Below are 21,595 nucleotides of genomic sequence, written 5' to 3' on the forward strand. Positions count from 1 at the left end.
TCTTTTCGTAAAGAGTAGGGAAGTTATCCCGGGGAAGTAGTTAACGTATTAATTTATTACTGATAATCACTTATTTATAATCCTGTTCCTTTGTAAAGTTGCATTAGGGTAATTTGTACTGTATTATAGTAACCTTTCCAGATTAACTGTCCGACACTTATATGACACGCATGTGTTGATAGTGTCGTTAATTTTTTATCAATCAATCAATCAATTCACGGGAGAACATGTAAAAGAGGTAATAATGGACACAGAGTAAACCAAAATGATGGTTTGGAGTATATTTTTGTACAAAGGAAAGAGTTGTACTTCTGTAACAATGCAAATTCTTGGTCATGTTGCCAATATGAGGATCTCCATAGCATTAGTGATTTTCAACATTCATGTGCCAGTAACTTTCTTATTGTTACTGTTAGTCTGATTGTTCTCAAACTGTCATCAATCTTATTCTGTGACTTTTCTTTTTTCATGCAAGCTAACTTGTTCCAAGGGTTTTCTTGATTTCTTCTTCATGAAACCATAATCTGCAGACTCTATGAAGTTTGAAAAAAAAGTTTGCAATTACAGTACATGTAGTCCTCATTATGCTGCCTTGTAAAGTATGAATTCAGTGTGCAGATATTCTGCAATAACATGACCCTTTTGAAATCTCTGTTTCAGAGGCCCAAGTTACTGTTGAGCCAGGGTACGACACATCCTTAGCTGTAGGGGGATCTGGATCCTTCACCTACAAGTGCGTGAATGGCGATGCTTCGAATCTGGTTTACCCGACGTGGACGAATGAGGATGGTCAGGTCATCCAGACATCAGCAGGCGGTAAATATCCAATTTGATTTGATTTGATTGTATTTTTACTTTCCCATTACAAAAGTGTAAACAAGTGTACTCATTTTCGATATTCCATAACACTAAGCAACATTTTGATTAACATGCGTTAGGTTATTCTCATTAACTTATTAATTATACTTTTAAAAAAAAAATTGAAATGTTTGTATGAGCTGAAAAAATATATGTAAACACGAAATTATCAATGAAAATGTGGGAGAGCTCTATCTCAAGCTTGGAGCTTGAAATTGATGGAGGCCTCAAAAGGAAAGAAAGAGAAGAAAGAAAAGAAAGAAAATGACAGAAAATCAGAATACAGTGCACGATACAAGACTTATCTTGTATTGCACAACATATAGGAATTAAAAAAAAAGAAAAGTGGATAGGGAAAGACAAATGAGAAATGTACAATTTTAATGTTGAAAAAAAAAGCGAAATTGCAAGTATCAGATTTGTGCTCTCATGGATGTAGACGGAGACACCGTTCTCATCACAAACCTGGAAACGGGTCTACTGGAAACCGGTTCAGGTAGCCAGTTTGGAAGATCGCTTTGCTATCTTGATTTCATCGTTCAAATTCTCAAGACTTAGGGGCAAAAGCTCAGTCTGCCGTTGACGCTATTTGATATGGGCTGAAGTTAGCGATTCCATACGGCAAAGGCAAATTCAGTGAACGTGTTGCTGCCCTCTACATTCGTTTGACGATATCTAAGATTTGAAGAATGAAGCCAAAATAGGGCCATTTCTGATGCTCGATCTGGCTGAAATTCAGGATAAGGATCGATTATTAAGTTAGATATAAGCCCAATGCACTTCAATAATTGTGATGTATCCATCTACGTTTCTTGAATTGCCCTCGAATATAGTACACAAATTAAAAGACATGACAGCTTCCGATCTTTGGTGTTTTCGCTCTTGACCCAGACCGGCTTGGCCTGGGGGAAATACCCCCAACTCGCTGGGCTCAGACTTCCAGCCCGGCCGGCCCGGCTCCCAGCATTGAATAATAATGATAATGATAACAGTAATAATATTAGTAAAAATAATAATGAATAACAATAGTAGTAATATTAGTAATAGTAAGAATAATTAATAGTAATAGTAACATTAATAATAATAGTAATAATAATGATGATGATGATGATGATAATAATGATGTGCCAATTCCATAATAGGTTTTATGCCACAGACCCCTGAAAATAGACAAATCTTTCTTCTAAATTTTAGGTGGAAATGAACGTGTGTATACTACCGAGTCCATCGAGCCTGTCAGTGGAGAATTCTTGTACATTACTCGGTTGACCTTCTCCAATGTGGAGATTACTGAAGATGGCGTTTATACTTGTTCAGTGAATTCCGATGAGGAAAGTAGACAGATCATCGTATCAAGTAAGACCTCAATCGATAGTGGGAGCTAAGTTTGACCGAGTCGACCCATGGCCTTTTAACTTTAACATTTTTCTTGTGAATTCTAACCATAAATATAAGATGTTAAAGCATATCCCTCCTTCTGTGTTTTTTTAAAAATGATATTATGTTTACTGTTAAAATGCTTTTGCAAATTTCAAGCATGTTGTTTAAGACTGTCAACCTAACAACTTCCGTTTTAAGTGTTCAAACCTTTAAACAAGTTCTTTAACGGTTTGAGCAACTTCTTAAAGGATTTAAACAAGTTAGAAAAATTTAAACAACTTGATGTTAGAGTGACGATGTAAACAACATGCTATTCTTCTACTGTCTTGTACTATCAATTTGTTTAAATTGCCTTTTGATCTACATTACACTTGGTATAATACCCACTGTGTCTAATTCCTATTTAGTCTAAAGGCCACCGCACTTCTTACGACTGGTGCACGATCCTATTTTGAAACAAATTGCATTTTGCAAATTTTCTGAAAATACGAATAAAAAGTATCTTTTTATTTGATGTTGAAATTCCAATTTTGGATGATTGCAAGCCTTCATTTTGGAGTAAAGGCCAAATTATAGTTTCAAATCGTAGTCAGTCATACAATTGCTACATGTATGACATCATTACGACTCGATATTAAATTTGCATTTATTCTAAGAAGGATGATAGCATAGTTACAGATTTGAATGTTGGTATTCGTATAATGATTTAGAACATTACACAATAAGATATTCCATGGCTCAATATCAGCATCAAATTCTACGTACTACGTTTGGTTGCAGACCAATCGTAAGGTGTGCGGTGGCCTTGATGCTCAGATGTTCTTATTTCCACTTCATCTTCTAAGTAGTTTTTATATGTCAGATACAAATTTGATTCTGACATGTTATTGACTATGTGGCGCCTTGGCCAGACTAACTTGATATTAGACCAAATGGGTATATCCTAACTGCAAATGCAGACAGTGGTACGTGGGCTTCATGGGAGTTAGATATCAAATAGTATGGAATTGGTTGTAGGCGAACTGGTCTTAGATGAAGCTGTTGTAGACCAAATGGCAATTTACTTTTACCAGAATTTAGACTGCAGAAATTGTATTCTTGTATTTATACTGTACGATATGTTGGTTTTTGGAGCTGAATGAATAATAATATTTTTAGTTTCACCACCGGATATGTCAATCACAATGTTGATGCATAAATTGTTTCATGTGAATGGAGTACATTGTAGGCAATGGAAGTTTCCATTGTATTGTGAGTCGAAAAATATTGACTGGCTTGAATCTTCTTCTGCTAGTGGAGAAAGCTAGAGCTTAACATAACATAAACAAGGGCGTAGGCTGGTTTGAGCATGGGGTGGTGCACATCCTGGGGGGGGGGGTGCACATCCTTGGGAGGTGGTTGTAAAGTGGTATGGGGGTGCAAAATCTTGGGGAGGTGGAACCAAAGTTTGGAAAATCAGCTGTTGAAAGCAGAAGGGTACAAATTTTGTTTTGCTTGCCAGTGTCGGAACTCCTCTGCCTCAGCAGGAGGGTGTACATGCACCCCAGCCTACGCCCTTGATATCTGCGTTAGCATAAAGGAGCAATTCTGCTTCATATTATATCTGTACAGAATGTCAACCGTAATCAGGGGAGCATTTCATGAAAATAATTGTAATTGATTTTTGCAGACTACTGTTTATATGAGCTACCAAAATCCTTGCTTTTGATTGGCTCACAGCAAATTGATTGTAAAAATCTTTGTCTTGATGCTTCATGGAACACTTCCCTGCACATTTTTTAACTTATGCTTTCCTGTTTGTCTTTATTTTTCCATCCAGTTCCGATAACCTTCCCAGTCATGGAAGCAGAATCCAGTCAGCGTTTACTCATTAATGAAAACGGTCGCGTTGAATGTACAATCAATTCCAATCCTTTTCCCAGTGTGTACTGGAAACTCAATGGCCAGTTCATCGACCAAACAAACAGTAAGTCCTGTTTTGTCACAAAATGCCTTGCTTTAAAGGCAAGTCAACCTTTAAAAATGTGAGCAGAAATGGGACCAATTGCTGATTTCATCTTTTAGTGAAGTAGATAGATGATAGGTAGTCCAGGCACTTGAAGTTGTATTTATCTGTAAACATTTAAATGTCATTAAAAATGTACTTGATTGAAGGTAAGGTAGACACCATGGCCCGTATTCTGAAGTCAGGTTTAACTTAGACTCAGGTTTAAAGTTGTGGTTTAAGTATGGGAAGCCAAAAGTATGAAATTTTTTACTAAGTTGTATGTTTCTTATGTTTACTGTGCTCTTTCCTGATTCATCGATGGTGAAGACAATAATTTATATATACTTCCTAGACAATTATGAATGATTTGAGAGCCAAATGAGCTGAAATATGATATCTCTACCATTAGTGATTTATGTAACAATTAGCTGTCCATACTTAAACCACAACTTTAAACCTGAGTTTAAGTTAAACCTGATTTCAGAATACGTGCCCATGTACGTAAGTACTCAATCATTGATGTGTGATTGGAAAAGTTTAATCCCCTTATCACTAATTTCTCAGATATGCAGATCCAATACCAAGTACTGATTTCCCATTGTCCATTCATTACCCAATACCAAGTACTGATTTCCCATTGTCCATTTCCTATTACCAAATGTCCATACTGATTTCCCTTTGTGCATTTCCCTTTACCCAAAGTCCATACCGATTTCCCTTAGTCCATTACCCATTCCCCAATGCCTATACTGATTTACCAATCTCCAATTCCAAATACCCGATTCCTATACTGATTTTCCATTGTCTTTACGAAATACCCAATACTGATTTCCCCTTGTCCATTACTACCCAATGCCTATATTGATTCCCATTGTCCATTACCCACTACCCAATGCCCATATTGATTTCCAATTTACCATTACCCAATTCATACCCAATACTGATTTCCCATTTTCCATTACCCAATGCCCATATTGATTTCCCATTGTCCATTACCCACTACCCAGTGGCCATATTGATTTCCCACTGTCCTTTACAAAATACCAAATGCCTACACTGATTCCCATTGTCCTTTATGTAATACCCAATACTGATTTCCCATTTTCCATTACTCAATATGCAATACTGATTTCCCATTTTCCATTACCCAATGCCCATATTAATTTCCCATTGTCCATTGCCTACTTCCCAGTAACCCATACTGATTTCCCATTGTCCATTGCCAAAAACTGAATGCCTACACTGATTCTGATTTCCATATTCCATTATGAATTACCCAATGCCTTTCCTGATTTCCCATTGTCCTTTACCCAATACCCAATACTGAATTCCCGTTTTCCATCACTGAATGCCTGTATTGATTTCACATTATCCATTACCCAATGTCCATCCTGATTTTCCAATCTTAAATACCCTATATTGTTTTCCTATTTCCCATTACTCAATATCAATTGCTGATATTCCATTATCCATTACCAAATACCCAATGCCCATCCTGATTTCCCATTGTCCTTTACCCAATACTGATTTCCCGTTTTCACGTTGTCCATTACCCAATGTCCAAACTGATTTTCCAATCTTCAATACCCATTATGGTTTTCCCATTTCCCATTAATCAATATCCAATGCTGATATTCCATTATCCATTACCAAATACTCAATGCCCATCCTGATTTCCCATTGTCCTTTACCCAATACCCAATACTGAATTCCTGTTTTCCATTACCGAATGCCCATATTGATTTCACATTTTCCATTACCCAATGTTCATACTGATTTTCCAATCTTCAATACCCAATTTGGTTTTCCCATTAATCAATATCCAATGCTGATATTCCATTATCCATTACCAAATACCCAATGCCCATCCTGATTTCCCATCGTCCATTTCCCATTACCCAATGTCCATACTGTTTCTCTTCGTCCATTACCCATTCCCCAATGCCTATACTGATACCCAATACCCAATACTGGTTTCCCATTGTCAGTTACCAAATACCCACTGCCTATACTGATTTCCCATTGTCCAATACTGATTTCCCATACTGATTTCCTATTGTCCAATACCAAATACTCCATTCCCATACTGATTTCCCATTGTCCATTTGCATAAATGCCTTTTCCCAAATGCCAATATCAAAGTTCCCATTACATGCATACTGTAATAATTTGTCATTTCAGCTGAGGACAGGTATACATTTAGTACTCAGACGATCGTAGAACCAGAGAGACCAGGTTTTGAGCATGCTGAGATTGCTATTCTAGAAGTACGGGATGTCATTGCCCAAGATGCCGGTTCCTACGAGTGTTTCGCAACGGTCGATTCAATAGGATCCACTGATACCTTGACTATTGCAGTCCTCGTACAAGGTCGGTACCGTATATTATAATCACAAAGTAATTCAATATGTGATGATTTTGATGCAGATTATTCCGGTGGTGGTGGTGGAGAATGATGACGATGAAGAGGAGGAGGAGGAGTATTACCGATACGATGTTAGTGATACTGATAATGATGATGTTGATTGCAATGATGATGATGATGATAATGACTGATGATTGTGATTACAATCATGATAATGATGCTATTGAATGTTGTATTGATGATTATGATGAAAGTAATGATCTTAACAGAGACTGGAACATATTCAGGTTATCATGGTACTTAAGGTAGTAGAAGGCCTAAATATTATGCTTCTACTGATCCCTCCCTAACCAGTTCTTATCTTCTCTGTCGCAGTTCCGCCTGAATGGACCGTCCAACCCGAGGACGTCCAGGGCGTAGAGGGTTCCTCCGTGACCATCCAATGTGCAGCTTCCGGGAACCCTGACCCCATGTACACCTGGACAGACCAGTCGGGACAGGCCATCACTCCCGTTGAGGGAAAGTATGAGCTTGTTGATGATGGCGAGTTCTTCACCATTCTTAACCTGGAGTCAGCGGATGATCAGACCTATGTGTGTACTGCCTCTAATGATGCCATCAATTCCACAACTACCACTGAAATAACGGATCCTGTGAGGTTAGCATTCACTGCATATTGTCTATGGCCTGTGAGAACTCTGCTTCTCAAAGATCTAATGATATTGAGGATAGCAGAGTGACACTTCTTTACACAGGAATAAGAAAACCACTTTCAAACAATATATGGTTGCCACTTTTGCAATTACTCTGTAACAAAGCTTTTTCGCAGCTGTCCTTCAAACTTTTCAAATTTTGAGATAAAGGTTTAATTTCCGACTGACAATATGACACTGATATCAATTTCTGGGTGGAGGAAGACTTGATAACGTTAATTTTGTCCCTCCATCATGTTTAAAAGAAAAAAAAATGCTTGTTTACCAAATGCTCAAATTGCAAGCAGATGGAGATGCAAGTTTTATCATGAAACTATTCCGTTACGATGTATGTGAATGTCACTTGAAGGTCAAAGGTTATTTGAGATCAGGATTTAAAAAAAAAACATATCACATATTTTTTCAGTATTGTTCTATTCTAGACCATAATCTTGCCTCCCCCTTTACCCAATTTTGACTACGTTTGGACCGAACATTGGAACATACATGTATGTAGATGGCTAAAGCGGAGCTGAAGGACATAAAAGCGTCAAAGGTCTTGTGCAGGGGACATGGTGCATAAGACTTTTATTTGACTCTTCTCATGCTTTTTTCCCCCCTTAAATTTATTTCTCTTTGTCTCTTTTGTTTCCCTCTCTGTCTCCCTGACTGTGTGTCTGTCTCTCTTTCTATGTCTGTATCTTTCTGTCTCTGTCTGTTTCTCTCTGTCTCCCCCATCTGTGTCTCTCATCCCCCCCATTGCCTGCATACAGGTTAGAGGTCCTGATCCCACCAGCACTCAACGGCCAGGACAATGAGACTGTGATCGAAGGAGAGCTTTTCAGTATGGATTGTATCATCACGAGGCCCGATGCTACCGGCACCCTTTCGTGGAGGCGGTATGGCATCACCGAAGACGATATCGTCAATGAAGGAACCTGGGTAAGCTCACAATGATGATGATAACTTGTGATGGTGGTGATGGTGTAGGTGTCAGACATTGCGATGGAAATTAGAATGGTGTTGGTAGTGGTGGTAGTGGTGATGTTGATGATGGTGAGGGTGGTGGTGGTAGTGATTATGATGATGATGATGATCATCATCATCATCATGATTATGATGGTGGTATTGATGGTGGTGATGATGGTGGCAGTGATGATGATGACTATGTTTGTGGTTTATCCGATGATGATGGTTTTTGGTGATGATGATGAAGAAGAAGATGAAGGGAATCATTTTATGATGTCGATGTGTATGACAATAACATGAATTGATGTTCGCAATAACAACGATGATGATGTTGATGATCACTTCATTCAATAAACATTCTAAGCAACACATACATGTAGGCTGTTCCGATAACGTGGCCCCATCTAATCTTTCCTCTCCCTTTGTCCGTCTCAACCAGAATCTTGATAGCAGAGTGACCGTTACAAGGAAGGACGAAGGAAGGACACTGACCCTGTCTCTCTCACCATCCAACTATGATCACTCAGGAGGGTGGACTTGTTTTGTGGAGAGTGATGCCGGTGATGCTCATGTAACCCATTACCTCTCTGTTGAATGTAAGTTCAAAGGTCAAACATAATTATCTGTCAAAAGATTGCAGGCCCTCAAGTAAAACGAGTTTATGAACTGACGTGGCTACCCTTATAAGAAATATGAAACAAGTGAATGATAGTAATAATAATAATTAACATTATTAATAATAATAATATATTTACCCAGGGTTGCCACTTCAGTTCCAAAAACTGTTCTCCCAGCAGGCCCTGCTATTATTATTACCCAGGCTTTAGCTTGGCTACCTAGGTTCTCAAGCACTCAAGGAATTCCTACCTGTTACGCATTCACCTCACCTTCGTGGAGTGCAGCACAATGTGGGTAAATTTCTTGCTGAACGAAAACATGCCATGGCTAGGAATTGAATCCATGCCCCTCATATTAAAAAAACGAGAGCCATGACGCCCCAACTGATGAATGAATAAATGAAACATTTGCACAGTGTAAAGAACATTTGCTTCAACTTTTACCGCCATGAAACTTTGGTATAAAGCGCCTTATAAATTGTGTATATTACTATTATTATTATAACTTTAATTTGGCCTTATTTCGTCTAAGATGAAAGGTTAGATTAACGGTTGCAATAACGTTTTACATTAGGTTTAGGGTTATGGCTAGGAAAAGGGTATAGTGTTAAATCCAGGGTTGAAGTTAGTTATTCCGTAAGTGTGGGGAATATACAGCAGAGCATCTGCCATACAACCTCTGTACCATATTTTATTGATCAAGATGAAAGTGGAAAAGTAATGACAGTGAAGATGAAATAGCCTTACACTGAAAACCACTATAAAATGACTAATGGCGATATAGGTAGTAACGACAAGACATTGATAGATAAAATTAATCCTGTAATCTTTCTCTCTCTTTCTCAACAAGCTATTCCGTTCATCGATCGTAGCGAGACGCCTTCTCGTGTCTTGTCCTGGCCAGGTAACCTTGTCAACATGTCCTGTGTGGTCAACGGCTTCCCGTATCCCACCATCCGTTGGTACATTGTGCAAGATGAGAGATTCATCCGTGTCAATGCCACTGAACACATTCAGTTCTTACCAAACCAGCCCAGGGGCACGTCCGTCATGTCGGTGAGTTCAATGCAATACAGTTGACCTCTCTATGAAGTCTTACTGAAAATTTTTACAGAAATTTCAAGGTACAGCTATTGGCTGGTCGGTAGCAAGTGGCAAGCGTAATAAGCTTGTAATAGGCATGCAGAGAAATAACAATTTTCTACCAAGCATGTACTGCTGCTAGCTTACAATCGCTTATTCAGTGAGCTACCAGCTGGGTGCTAGCTAGTTACTAACTTACAGCATGCTTTGATTTCTGTAGGGGTATTTCTATGTGTAGACCTACTTGTATCAGGGGTTGGCGTAACTGGTGGGGGGGGTGTTCAGCCCCCCCCCCCCCTCATTTTTTCCCAAAGCCATTTACAAAAAACTAATTACCATCTGATTGTGATTTTTTTTTTGCATGGTCAGCCCGACCCCCCCTCCCAACTTCAAGACCGTCCCATGGTCCCTGTGTATTATGATATATTCAACTCCATAGCATGCATTATATGTATGATATCGAATCCTAAGGCAGGCAATATAAATGATATTCCATGGACTAACTGTGCCGCTAAATTTCTGTTTTCTCCTAGATCACACCAACCGATGCAGACTTTGTTCCATATTACTGTGAAGGTGTCAACAAGCACGGTGACACAAAGGAACGCATTGAATTGGTAGAAGGAGGTTTGTATCACCATCTCAAATCATTAATAATAATAACAATAATAATTGTATTAATGACATATTTTACCCAGGGTAGCCACTTCAGTTCTGAAAACTTCTCCCAGTCGGCCCTTCTTAACATTATATTGTTATTATTACCACAGCTTTAGCGCGGCTACCTTGATCGGGTGCTCAAGCATTCAAGGAATTTTTGCTACCGGGTACACATTCACCTCACCTGGGTTCAGCACAATGTGGGTAAATTTCTTGCTGAAGGAAAACACGCCATGGCAGGGAATCCAACCCACATCTCTCAGATTGAAAGACCAGTTTCATAACCACTAGACCACAACGGCCTTACTTCACTTGTGACAACTTGGTCAGAAATCTTGGTTTAATTGTTAAAAACAATGTCAATGGGATATGAAATTTAGGAAAAATCTTGTAGAAGCAAGGGACATTTTTAGGTTTTTTTTTCAATTATGTCGATCGATCCCATGCAGTGTTTCTAGCAAGAGGTAGCAATACATGATTTATCCAGAGCTGTGCAGACATATTTACAAAAATGTATTTGTTACTTTCATTTTAAGCAATTCAATTTTTGTCTTTGCAGGCTTTCCCTCTGAGCCAGAGAACGTCCGTCTCACTGACGTCACTTCATCAACCATCAGGGTGCTCTACGATGAACCAGAAAACGATGGCGGTTTCGACATTGAGTATTACGTAGTCATGTACAATTCCGGTTTTGATAGCCTCAACGAGACAAGGAAATACGATAATAGTATGTATACCATCTCAGAAAAGGATTAGAAGGGGAAACAAATGAATTGCGCTTAAAAACAAAAATGAAATTATTTTGTAATTGATGGCTGTATTTAAGTGAGATGCAATATGTTCAAGTTTGAATTCAAATGCAGATTTAAATGGTCATTGTCCTATGAGGAAAAATAGATACTGTATCCCCTGAAGATCCACTTCATTAACACTTTGGGTACGGGAGCCTGGTCATCCCTGTACAAATTCTATGGGAATTTGAAAAATTCAGTAGTAAACGGGTTAAGTTGGCATATCCAACTAAACAAAAAAAAGACCGGAGATAGAACATTCACTGTTGCATCCTCAATGGAATAGATCAAACTCCCTCTCACAATCCCCAACAAATGAATCCTTCAAGAAGTCTGTAAAACTTTGTTGTTTTAGTCAACTGCCTTAATTTTTTTGTTCGGTATTGATGATGATGCACAGCATTTGTATAGCGCCGTATATCTGTCAAAGACATTCAAAATGCATTTTTTCTTTGAAGAGCCAGCCAATCTGGGTCGCCAAGAAGGGCGCGCACACAGAACTGTGACCCTCAGGTCTCTCCTCCCGATATAACTGATTGGGGGGAATGCAGGCGGACCATTACACCGGGGTTTCCCCCTACTCTTATTCGAATAGTGCAGTGGGTTCTAAACGTGTAAAGGTGGTGACTCTCCTCTACACGGGGCCTCCATTTAACGTCCTATTGTCTAATTGTTTTTGTATGTATGAGGTAAATTGAAATTGTGTGCACTTTAGGCCATGTGGGAAAAGTGTGTTATAAATATTGGGTATTATTATTAATATTAAAGTGGGAAGATTTACATCTTCCCCATCATAATGAATATTGCCCATTTTGTTTCTTTTGTCACAGTTACGAATGTCATGCTTGACGGTTTAGCCGGTAATACGAGATATCAGGTGTGGGTAGCAGCAGAGAATTACAGAGGCGTCGGAATCTACTCCACAGGCAAATACGCTACCACGGAACTCAATAGTAAGTATGCTCAAAACCTGCAACTATGCGGCCATACTGTATCATCATGGTTCCCAGCCCATCAGGGAAAATTATTTTACTTTTTTTCCAGTCAGGGAAAATCAGGGAATTTGATTTTAAAATACCTCAAATCAGGAGGGGAAAAAATGCCTCTAATGAGGGAAAAAATCAGGGAATTTCGATCGGCCCAAAAGTCGAAAAGCACAGTAGTCAGTCAGACTCTGTTATATTTTGTTGCATATCAGAACAATGTCCATTGAATGACTGGTTATGGTGGTACTAATTAGTTCTACATGATTGTTTTTATACTGAAAATACATGTAATTCACTGCAACAACTTGGAAAACATGCATAACTGGGAATGGGTGTGAATGATTAATTATCAGGGAATTTTCAAATTTCATCAGGGAAAAATCAGGGAATTTTGTTTTCTTGAAAAGCTGGGAACCCTGATCATGATGCTGCTTGTTCAATTGCTCACGAATTTGCAATCAACTACCCTATGAGACCAAACTGGCATTGAACAAGTGGCATTATCAGTGCTTTAGTGAAAGTAGTTAAAAACTCTTATTTTCCATTCCATTTACATAGTGTTTCATGAAAATAAATCAACTGTTTTCTTCCCCTCCTTGTTATCCACCTTGATGTGTATGTGAAGGAGTTGCTATATAGTGTTCGGAATTTCTGTATTTCAGTGCATCATTGAATAGTTAAAAAGCTTCATTTTCTTTTCCAATTACACTATCTTTCATGAAAAAAAATAAACCCTTGACTTTCTCCAGTTATTTTTTTACCTAGATGTTTATGTGACGGAGTTGCTTTATGTGGCATATAAACTCATCTTTCAGTGTTTCAGTAAAAGAAGTTTTAAGCTTGACTTTCTCTTTCAATTTCACCGTCAACCATAAAGAATAATTAAAAAGTATTATTTATCTAGATGCTTATGTTTTTGTGAAGGAGTTTACATAAGGCAATTGAAGTTATCTTTCAGTGCTTCAGTAAAAGTAGTTGTTATCTTTATTTTCTCCTTTAATTTCACAAGCTTTCATTATAAAAAAAATAAAGTTTTATCTATCTAGATGTTTATGTGAAGAAGTTGCTATGTATATAACACTTAAATTTATCTTTAAGTGCTTCAGCAAAACTAGTTATTCCCTTTAATCCTCATTTTCTCTTTTAATTACCCAAGCCTTTTTGAAGAAAATTCAAGTTGTATTCTTCTAGATTTAAATGTCTATTGGGGTGTTGCAAGAAACTTGCGATCAACCGCAAGTCTATTTTTGGTCCCTAAATCAATCGTATGTCTTGCAGTTAATTGCAAATTAGTGATTGGTTGCTGATCTTCTCCTTGAAACAAGAAGTTTAATCTGATTTGCTACAGCTAACGCTGATCTGTCAGTTGTAAAATTGCAACAGAATATTTGAATTGATCGCAAATATTTTCTTGCAACACCCCCTTAGTGAAGGAGTTGCTATATATAACTTATTTTTATCTATTAGTGCTTCAGTAAAAGTAGTTATGAGCTTCCTTTTTTCAAAAACCTTTATGAAGTTAAAAACTCAACCCTCACCCCTTAGTTTTATTCATTTACCTGTCTATTTTTATGTGAAGGGTTCGCTATGAAGCAGTGTTTAGAATTGCATTCTTTAGTCATATTCATGAGCGACCTTTCTTAATATCCATGCTTTATTAATTAGAGGGAACATTATAATTTGGTTATTTCTGACACAGTCTGCATTTCTTTGAGTGGAAAGGTGATACTTGGTAGGGTTTAGAGTACATGTAGTTCTGATATAGCATCACTCTTATTCTCATTGTCATTGTCTAGCAATGTACCTGTCCATCCTTGCTTCTTAATGCCACCAAATTCTTAAGCAACTCTCCAAAAAATATAATTATATGGATTTTTAAAGATTAACTTAAAAAATTGTTTTTCTGGCATAAAATTGGAACAGATACTTCTAAAGGATACATACGATATTGTGTATATCCTCCCATTTTCGTCCCAGAATAAAATGTTACAACTTCTCAGTGTCCTTCGAAAATTTTCTTTTGGACATTCGTGGGAAACAGTGGACAAAGGCAGTCTGGAAAAATGGCACAAATTCACGGAAAAAAAAGCCTTCATAAATTATCTGTTGCTTATTTGTGAATTTGAATATTTCTGTACCATTTGAGATGAGATCGTAACAATCGATTTGTATTTTCTCTGATTTTCTTCCCCCATCTTTACTATCAACATTTCTCTCTCTCTCTTATTGCGGCCGCTGTATGTATCACACATTTATTATAATTTCCATGTTAATCGTTCATTCATATCTAATTATACCATGTATTGCTTTTTCGTTTGGATGCATGTAAACGATTCTGCTGTTTTATCATGCAATGTATGAACTTGTTATTCTGCTTATCGAAAATATGAAATGGGTTATTCTAACAACAGTTGTAACCACAGTTACAGTTGGACCAAGTATTGTACCAAGTATATGTAAGCAGGTTTTATGTTCACTAATTTCTATGTTATATTGTTTTAATTCATTGTGTTGCTTGGATGACAAAGTTTGCAATTCTATTTTGGATACAAATGGTGCTTAAAATTGTAAAGAAAATTATTGATCATGTGGGGTTTTACTTTTGGGGCATAAACAATGAATACACTTATTCTCCTTAATTTCTTGTAGTCCTTTGTTCTTTTCATATTGAACTGTTTGTTTGTTTTACTTTGAGATTATGATGGTTGATGAATAGTATGTAAAAATGCTTATAATTTCAGTGGGTAACCATCATATAACACAATGGCCCGTATTCTGAAGTGGGGTTTAACCTAAACTCGGGTTTAAAGTTGTGGTTTAAGTATGGATAGCCAATTGTTACATAAATCACTAATGGTGGAGATATCATATTTCAGCTCATTTGGCTCTTAAATCATTCATAATTGTCTAGGAAGTATAAATAGATGATTGTCTTCACCATTGATGAATCAGGAAGGAGTACAGTAAACATAAGAAACATACAACGTAATAAAAATTTCGACACTTATGGCTTCCCATAATTTTAGCACAGAGTTAGACCATGGTCTAAGTTGAACCTGACTTCAGAATGTGGGCCAAAATATCCCAGTATCAACACATAATATGTTGCACTTGGTTTACTGTAGTATACTCCACTATCATAATTCTTCCAAATTTATTTTCCTTTACGGTCCGTTTTGATTAACACACTGCAAAGTAACAGGAAATACGTCCATAATTCTATAACTTATTCTATCTCTGTGGTAATGATTTGGTGTCCAGTTCAAATAATCGGGAACTTAGTCCTCTTCAATTTAATTCTTTGAGTTCTCTTAACCTGGATTTTATTTGCAACTAACCACTCACTTCACTTCATTGCAGTGCTGTTTTTGTTCTTGCTGCTAATATAATAAATAAGCATATATGCCTTAAATAATTTCTTCAACTGGTAATTCGTCCAAATGCCAAATGAAGCTTGATCACCATTTTAAGAAAAAGAATTAAGTTGAATTTGTGGCAAAATTTATGATTTTTATGATTATTAAAAGATAGTATCACATGGTGATGAAAAAAAAATTGCCCACTTTGATGAGAACCAAAGTTTTGTGTAAGCTTTTGATTTTGAGTTTTAAGAAAACGTTTGCTCTCTGAATCAACTTAGATCATGTTATCTAACACCTCTGAGTTCCATGGTGTATAATAGACTTATTTGATACGAAAGATTTTCTTTTTGATCTCACAAACTCTTCTGTTTACTTTGATGATGTTATAGCAAGGGATACAATTCATTTTTCACATGTGAATGGTTTTCGTCTGGTCGTTGAATAATATTATAAAACCAAAAAAGTTAAAATCACTAATTATGATGTCACATGATACAGGTTTAGTGAAGAAGGCAAACCTTTTCTTTTCTTTTATTTTGTTAAGTCATATTTTAATATTTTTCCAAATTGTTTTAACATCCTCTTTCTTTTCTGTTTTGCTGAATTTATGTTAATGATTGACCAGTTATATTTATTTGAAGTGGTTTACACATTTTCAAATATTAATAATTTTTTCGATTAATCTTGATTGAATATATTAATCATTAACAGTCTTTTGCATGGGATGATTATTGTATTGCTTCATAACTTTTTTATTCACGCCAAGCAATTCTAACCTGCTATTAATTGTCATTTTATTGTATTTCTCCCTCTTTCATTTTTCCATTGCACGTTCCCCACCTATTCCACATATTCATATCTTTTCTCCATTTCAATTTCTTTTTCAATTGTTCCATCCATCTCTAATTTCTTCCAATCGGCCATTTCTTTTTCAAAATCTTACCCCTTGATGTTTATTTCTTGTCTTTCACCATCTTTCTCCATCACTTTTCTCTCAATTTATAACTTCTTTTACAATCTGTACACGTATCTTATCTATTCACCATATTTGTGGCTTTGGTGCTACATGTACATCTCTCTATCCTTTTCTTCTTTCTTCCTCCCATCTTATCTTATATTTCCACCCAAACCTTCCTCTGCCAATCAATTCATTCTTCTTTCCCTCTCTTTATCCACTATTTCCTGATTTCTCCTATCCAATCTCAACTTTTCTTTCATTCTTTTTCCCCTCTATTCATTCCTTCTCTTTGTCTTCCGTCTTCAATTCATGTTTCAAAAAAATTATTTCCCCCTTTTTATCTTCCATACCATCTGCTCTGCCTATCTCAATTTCTACAACACTTCTTCTTAATTATCTTCACTTCATTTTCCCCCTTTTTTGTCATTCTTTTCTCCTTCCCTTCACTCATCGTTATCCCTTTTCTTCTCACTCAATTTTCCAATTAATCCTCACTTCCCACACTCCTTATGCCAATTCCATTCTCAAATAATGAAATAACTTATCATATTTATCTCCCATCTACTCTTCTTTCTTTCCTTGCCCCTTCTCTTCTCATACAATTTTCTAATCTACCCCCACTTCCCGCTCCCTTTATCGAATAATTCTCTATTGTTAAACTTGTTCCTTCCCATCTGCTCTTTCTTTCCTTCTCCCTTCTCTTGTGAATTTTCTTATTTACCCCCACTTACCTCTCCTTTTTCGAATAATTCTCTATTAAACTTGTTCCTTGCCATCTACTTTTCTTTCCTTTCTTTCCTTGTCCATTCCCTTCTCATCCAATTTTGTAATTAATTAATCCTCCCTTCCCTTGTCTCCCTTTCCATCTTCTACTAACAATCCTTAATCACACCGATCCTGCATTTGAATATATGTCTCCAATCCCACCTCCCTTCTAACCACTGCACTCCATCCTTCTCCCGCTCCATCCTTCTGCTTCTTTATTCTCCTGCTTCTTCGTTCTCACCATCACTCCATCTGCCTCTCTTCCCATCCCTCGCTCCGTACCACGTGTTTGTCGCCCCCAGCTGCCCCAGGCAAGCCCAGGATCACGTCGGATGACGGTTCAGAATACGCGGAGAAGTACATCCTGACCTGGGAGCCTCCACAGGATAACGGTGGTTCTGCCATCACCTACTACCACATCGAGTACGCCCAGGTAGGATTTCCGTTCAATTTTTGCTATTCCATATAGGCGATACTCGACAATATCAAGAGCAAACATCTCCTTCCAGCGTAAGTCCGTGCTTCCAAGTACCTTGATGGGTTTATTTTCAATTGGTCTAATGCCAATTCGTCCAATGACCAACTCGTCTACTATTATTTGGACTACTTTCAGTTCGTCCACTGTCCACATGGTCCAATTGCCGTTTCGTCTAATAACTAGTTGGTCCAATAGCCATTTAGTCCACATACCATGTGGTCTAATTGGACAAAGTGCTCATTGGGCGAAATGATTGAAAAGAAAATGGGTATTAGACCAACTGGTTAGGATATGAAATGGTCATAGAGGAAACAGGTGATTAGACAAAGTGATTATTGGACCAATGGTTATTGGACCAAATGGCTGTTAGAAGAAATGTTGGACGGAATGGCATTAGACTAAATGAAGATAGACAATGTGATGAGTGGACGAGTTGGCAGAAGACGAATCGGCAATTTGCCCCTGGATGCTCTGAGGGCTCCACGACATTTGCTCCGGCGACAATTTCTTGGATGGAAAATCTGCCAAACATAATACCTAACCTCCAAAACTAAATCGGCCCTTATCCTTAATATCTGTACATTATTCTGAACCAAAAACTCTATTATGATCCTAACTCTAATAGCCCTATATGCCCTCTGGGATATGAAGACCGGAGCAAATGTTGTTTCATCGCTGTGAAGGGTACTTCCAATGAGAACACCTGGGGCCCTTTTATAAAGAGTTGCTACTGTTGTAACTATGCCATTATGGCAACTACCATGGTAACCTTGATTGTGATTGGCTGCTGAGCCCTGTTGCCATGGTAGTTGCCATAATGGCAATGTTACAACAGTTCTAACTCTTTATGAAACGGGCCCCTGATCGTCTTTTCCTAGAGTTTGTAACACATCGACTGTAAAAAAGTTGTTGAACTGTCAAATGTTGAAGTGATCCATGATAAAACAATTTTAAGAATTCGGTAGAGCTAGAGAAACAATGAAATCAGCTGAGCTGGTAAGCTGCAAATGGTAGCGTTGATCAGCTGATGCGCTTTGTCCCAACAAAATAAGCCTGTATATTGACATAGACGGCGGAAGCGGGGGGGACGTGCCCCCCCCCCCTAAATTTTAGGTGTGGGGGACGATCCCCCCCTAAATTTTTTGTTGATAACCTTTTTGTCTCACCTGCATAGCAGAGTGAGACTATAGGCGCCGCTTTTCCGACGGCGACGGCGGCGGCGGCGGCGGCGGCGGCGACGGCGGCGTCAACACCAAATCTTAACCTGAGGTTAAGTTTTTGAAATGACAGCATAACTTAGAAAGTATATGGACCTAGTTCATGAAACTTGGCCATAAGGTTAATCAAGTATTACTGAACATCCTGCCTGAGTTTCATGTCACATGACCAAGGTCAAAGGTCATTTAGGGTCAATGAACTTAGACCATGTTGGGGGAATCAACATCAAAATCTTAACCTAAGGTTAAGTTTTTGAAATGTCATCATAACTTAGAAAATATATGGACCTAGTTCATGAAACTTATACATAAGGTTAATCAAGTATCACTGAACATCCTGCATGAGTTTCACATCACATGACCAAGGTCAAAGGTCATTTAGGGTCAATGAACTTTGGCCGAATTGGGGGTATCTGTTGAATTACCATCATAACTTTGAAAGTTTATGGATCTGATTCATGAAACTTGGACATAATAGTAATCAAGTATTACTGAACATCCTGTGCAAGTTTCAGGTCACATGATCAAGGTCAAAGGTCATTTAGGGTCAATGAACTTTGGCCAAATTGGGGTATTTGTTGAATTACAGCCATAAATTTGAAAGTGTGTTGGTCTAGTTCATAAAACTTGGACATAATAGTAATCAAGTATCACTGAACATCCTGTGCGAGTTTCAGGTCACATGATCAAGGTCAAAGGTCATGTAAGGTCAAAGAACTTTGGCCACGTTGGGGGTATTTGTTGAATTGCCATCATATCTCTATAAGTGTATTGGTCTAGTTCATAAAACGTGGAAATAAGAGTAACCAAGTATCACTGAACATCTTGTGCGAGTTATAGTAGTTTTCAAAATCAGCACTGCTGCTATATTGAATCGCGTGATGCAGGTGAGACGGCCAGAGGCATTCCACTTGTTTTTTTTTTTGCTTGTCAATTTTTTTTTTCCTGCGTCCCCTCAAAAATTTTTGGTTGATAACCTTTTTTTTGGCTTGTCAAAATGTTTTTGTGGTCCCCCCCCCCCTAAAATTTTTGGCTTCCGCCGCCAATGCATATTGATATTGATAGTTTGTATTGCTGCAGTATCGGCTATACGCGATAAGGAGAATTAGCCAACAAGCAGAAGGTCTAGTTGTCCGATCGGCTAACACCATATGGCTAATCCCACTTGGTCTACTATCAATTTAGCCCAATTACTGAGAATTTGTCTTGGGACCACATATATATTTGAATTTTACACATGTTTTGTATATTTTGGTCTGTGAATTCATTTCCCTCTGTGATTTCTGTGACTAATGGAAGGTCTACCTCTGCACGCTCCACTGTAAAACTTTTCTTTTACAATCCTGCTAAAAAAGTTGAAATATTAGTTCCTTGAATGCACCGAGCTCTGGAGCCCGTAACACAAAGCTTAGCAATGATCGTAGAACAAATGTTCACGATTGATTGCATTGACTACAATGTACGATCAATCGTAAAAATCAAGCGTACGATCAATTGTTATGCTTTGTGTTATGGAGCTCTGGAAGTGGCATCTCAAGCTAAAGGTTATTAAAGAAGATTTGCCTCACAGTTGATTATTTCGAGATATACGACGCTGTATAACTGCCGATAATTATCTTTATATTTCATCTCGAAAATACATTGTTTTTTTTTGCAATCCTGCTAACACATGAAATATTTTCTTATTAGGTTGATGGTCCTGATGATGATCAGCTAGGATCGAGACCGGCTAATGAGTTTGAAGTCGTGTACACAGAGACCCAGGCCACGCTTCAACCGCTGAACCCAAACAAGTACTACCTAGTGGAACTGAGAGCTCGCAACAGCCAGGGAGATAGTGAACCTGCCCAACTAAACTTCAAGACACGCGGTGGATTTGATTTCCAAACGGAAAAGCCATGTAAGTCTAGGGGGCTTTCACAGCCATTTACTCTGAACCTTGTAACGTATGAAGTATTTTCTGACTGGAAGTAGTGTAGGGTCTTTCACAGCCAATTATTTTTGCCCTCATGCAGTGTATAACCTATAGATTTCTGACTGAGAGTCAAGTATAGGTTTTTTAATGAAAGTTGCTTTTTATATACTGTATATGCAATTTATAATATAGGAAGTTTCTACTTGGGACTATCAGTGCTTGCTTTATTTTTGCTTGAGATACAGGTATAGACTACACAGATAATATATTTCATGAATCAGTCCACTTTCTTTTTCTAAGGACACTCTGGCAAGATATTTTATTAACCAGAATCAGTTAATTCATGTCTTTAGCGATTCTTCGAGTCCATTATGCAAAAAGTGTTTGTCGCTATGTCAGGTATAGCTTTTGAATTGTATCAAGTGTAAAGAAGTCTATTGAATACTTGCATTTGATTCATCACAGTGATCGTTCTTTTCCGCAGACCAACCTGATAAATATCTTTAGCAATA

General features: G+C 37.7%; 1 protein-coding gene across 1 annotated transcript in view; it reads left to right on the forward strand.

The window, feature by feature from the left end:
* Positions 1-657: 657 nt before the first annotated feature.
* LOC129266173 (neural cell adhesion molecule 1-like) overlaps positions 658-21,595 on the forward strand; it is a 38,003-nt gene continuing 17,065 nt past the window's right edge. Inside the window, exons 1-14 of the mRNA XM_064103864.1 lie at positions 658-816; positions 2,053-2,214; positions 4,058-4,204; positions 6,407-6,595; positions 6,966-7,248; positions 8,056-8,224; positions 8,691-8,847; positions 9,719-9,924; positions 10,485-10,578; positions 11,171-11,338; positions 12,233-12,355; positions 14,800-14,844; positions 17,776-17,906; positions 20,858-21,068. Coding sequence (XP_063959934.1) covers positions 4,078-4,204; positions 6,407-6,595; positions 6,966-7,248; positions 8,056-8,224; positions 8,691-8,847; positions 9,719-9,924; positions 10,485-10,578; positions 11,171-11,338; positions 12,233-12,355; positions 14,800-14,844; positions 17,776-17,906; positions 20,858-21,068 — 1,903 coding nt within the window. The 5' untranslated portion in view covers positions 658-816; positions 2,053-2,214; positions 4,058-4,077. The remainder of the gene's footprint in view (positions 817-2,052; positions 2,215-4,057; positions 4,205-6,406; positions 6,596-6,965; positions 7,249-8,055; positions 8,225-8,690; positions 8,848-9,718; positions 9,925-10,484; positions 10,579-11,170; positions 11,339-12,232; positions 12,356-14,799; positions 14,845-17,775; positions 17,907-20,857; positions 21,069-21,595) is intronic.

Source organism: Lytechinus pictus, chromosome 8, assembly GCF_037042905.1.
Source record: "Lytechinus pictus isolate F3 Inbred chromosome 8, Lp3.0, whole genome shotgun sequence".
In the NCBI taxonomy this organism is placed as follows: Eukaryota; Metazoa; Echinodermata; class Echinoidea; order Temnopleuroida; family Toxopneustidae; genus Lytechinus; species Lytechinus pictus.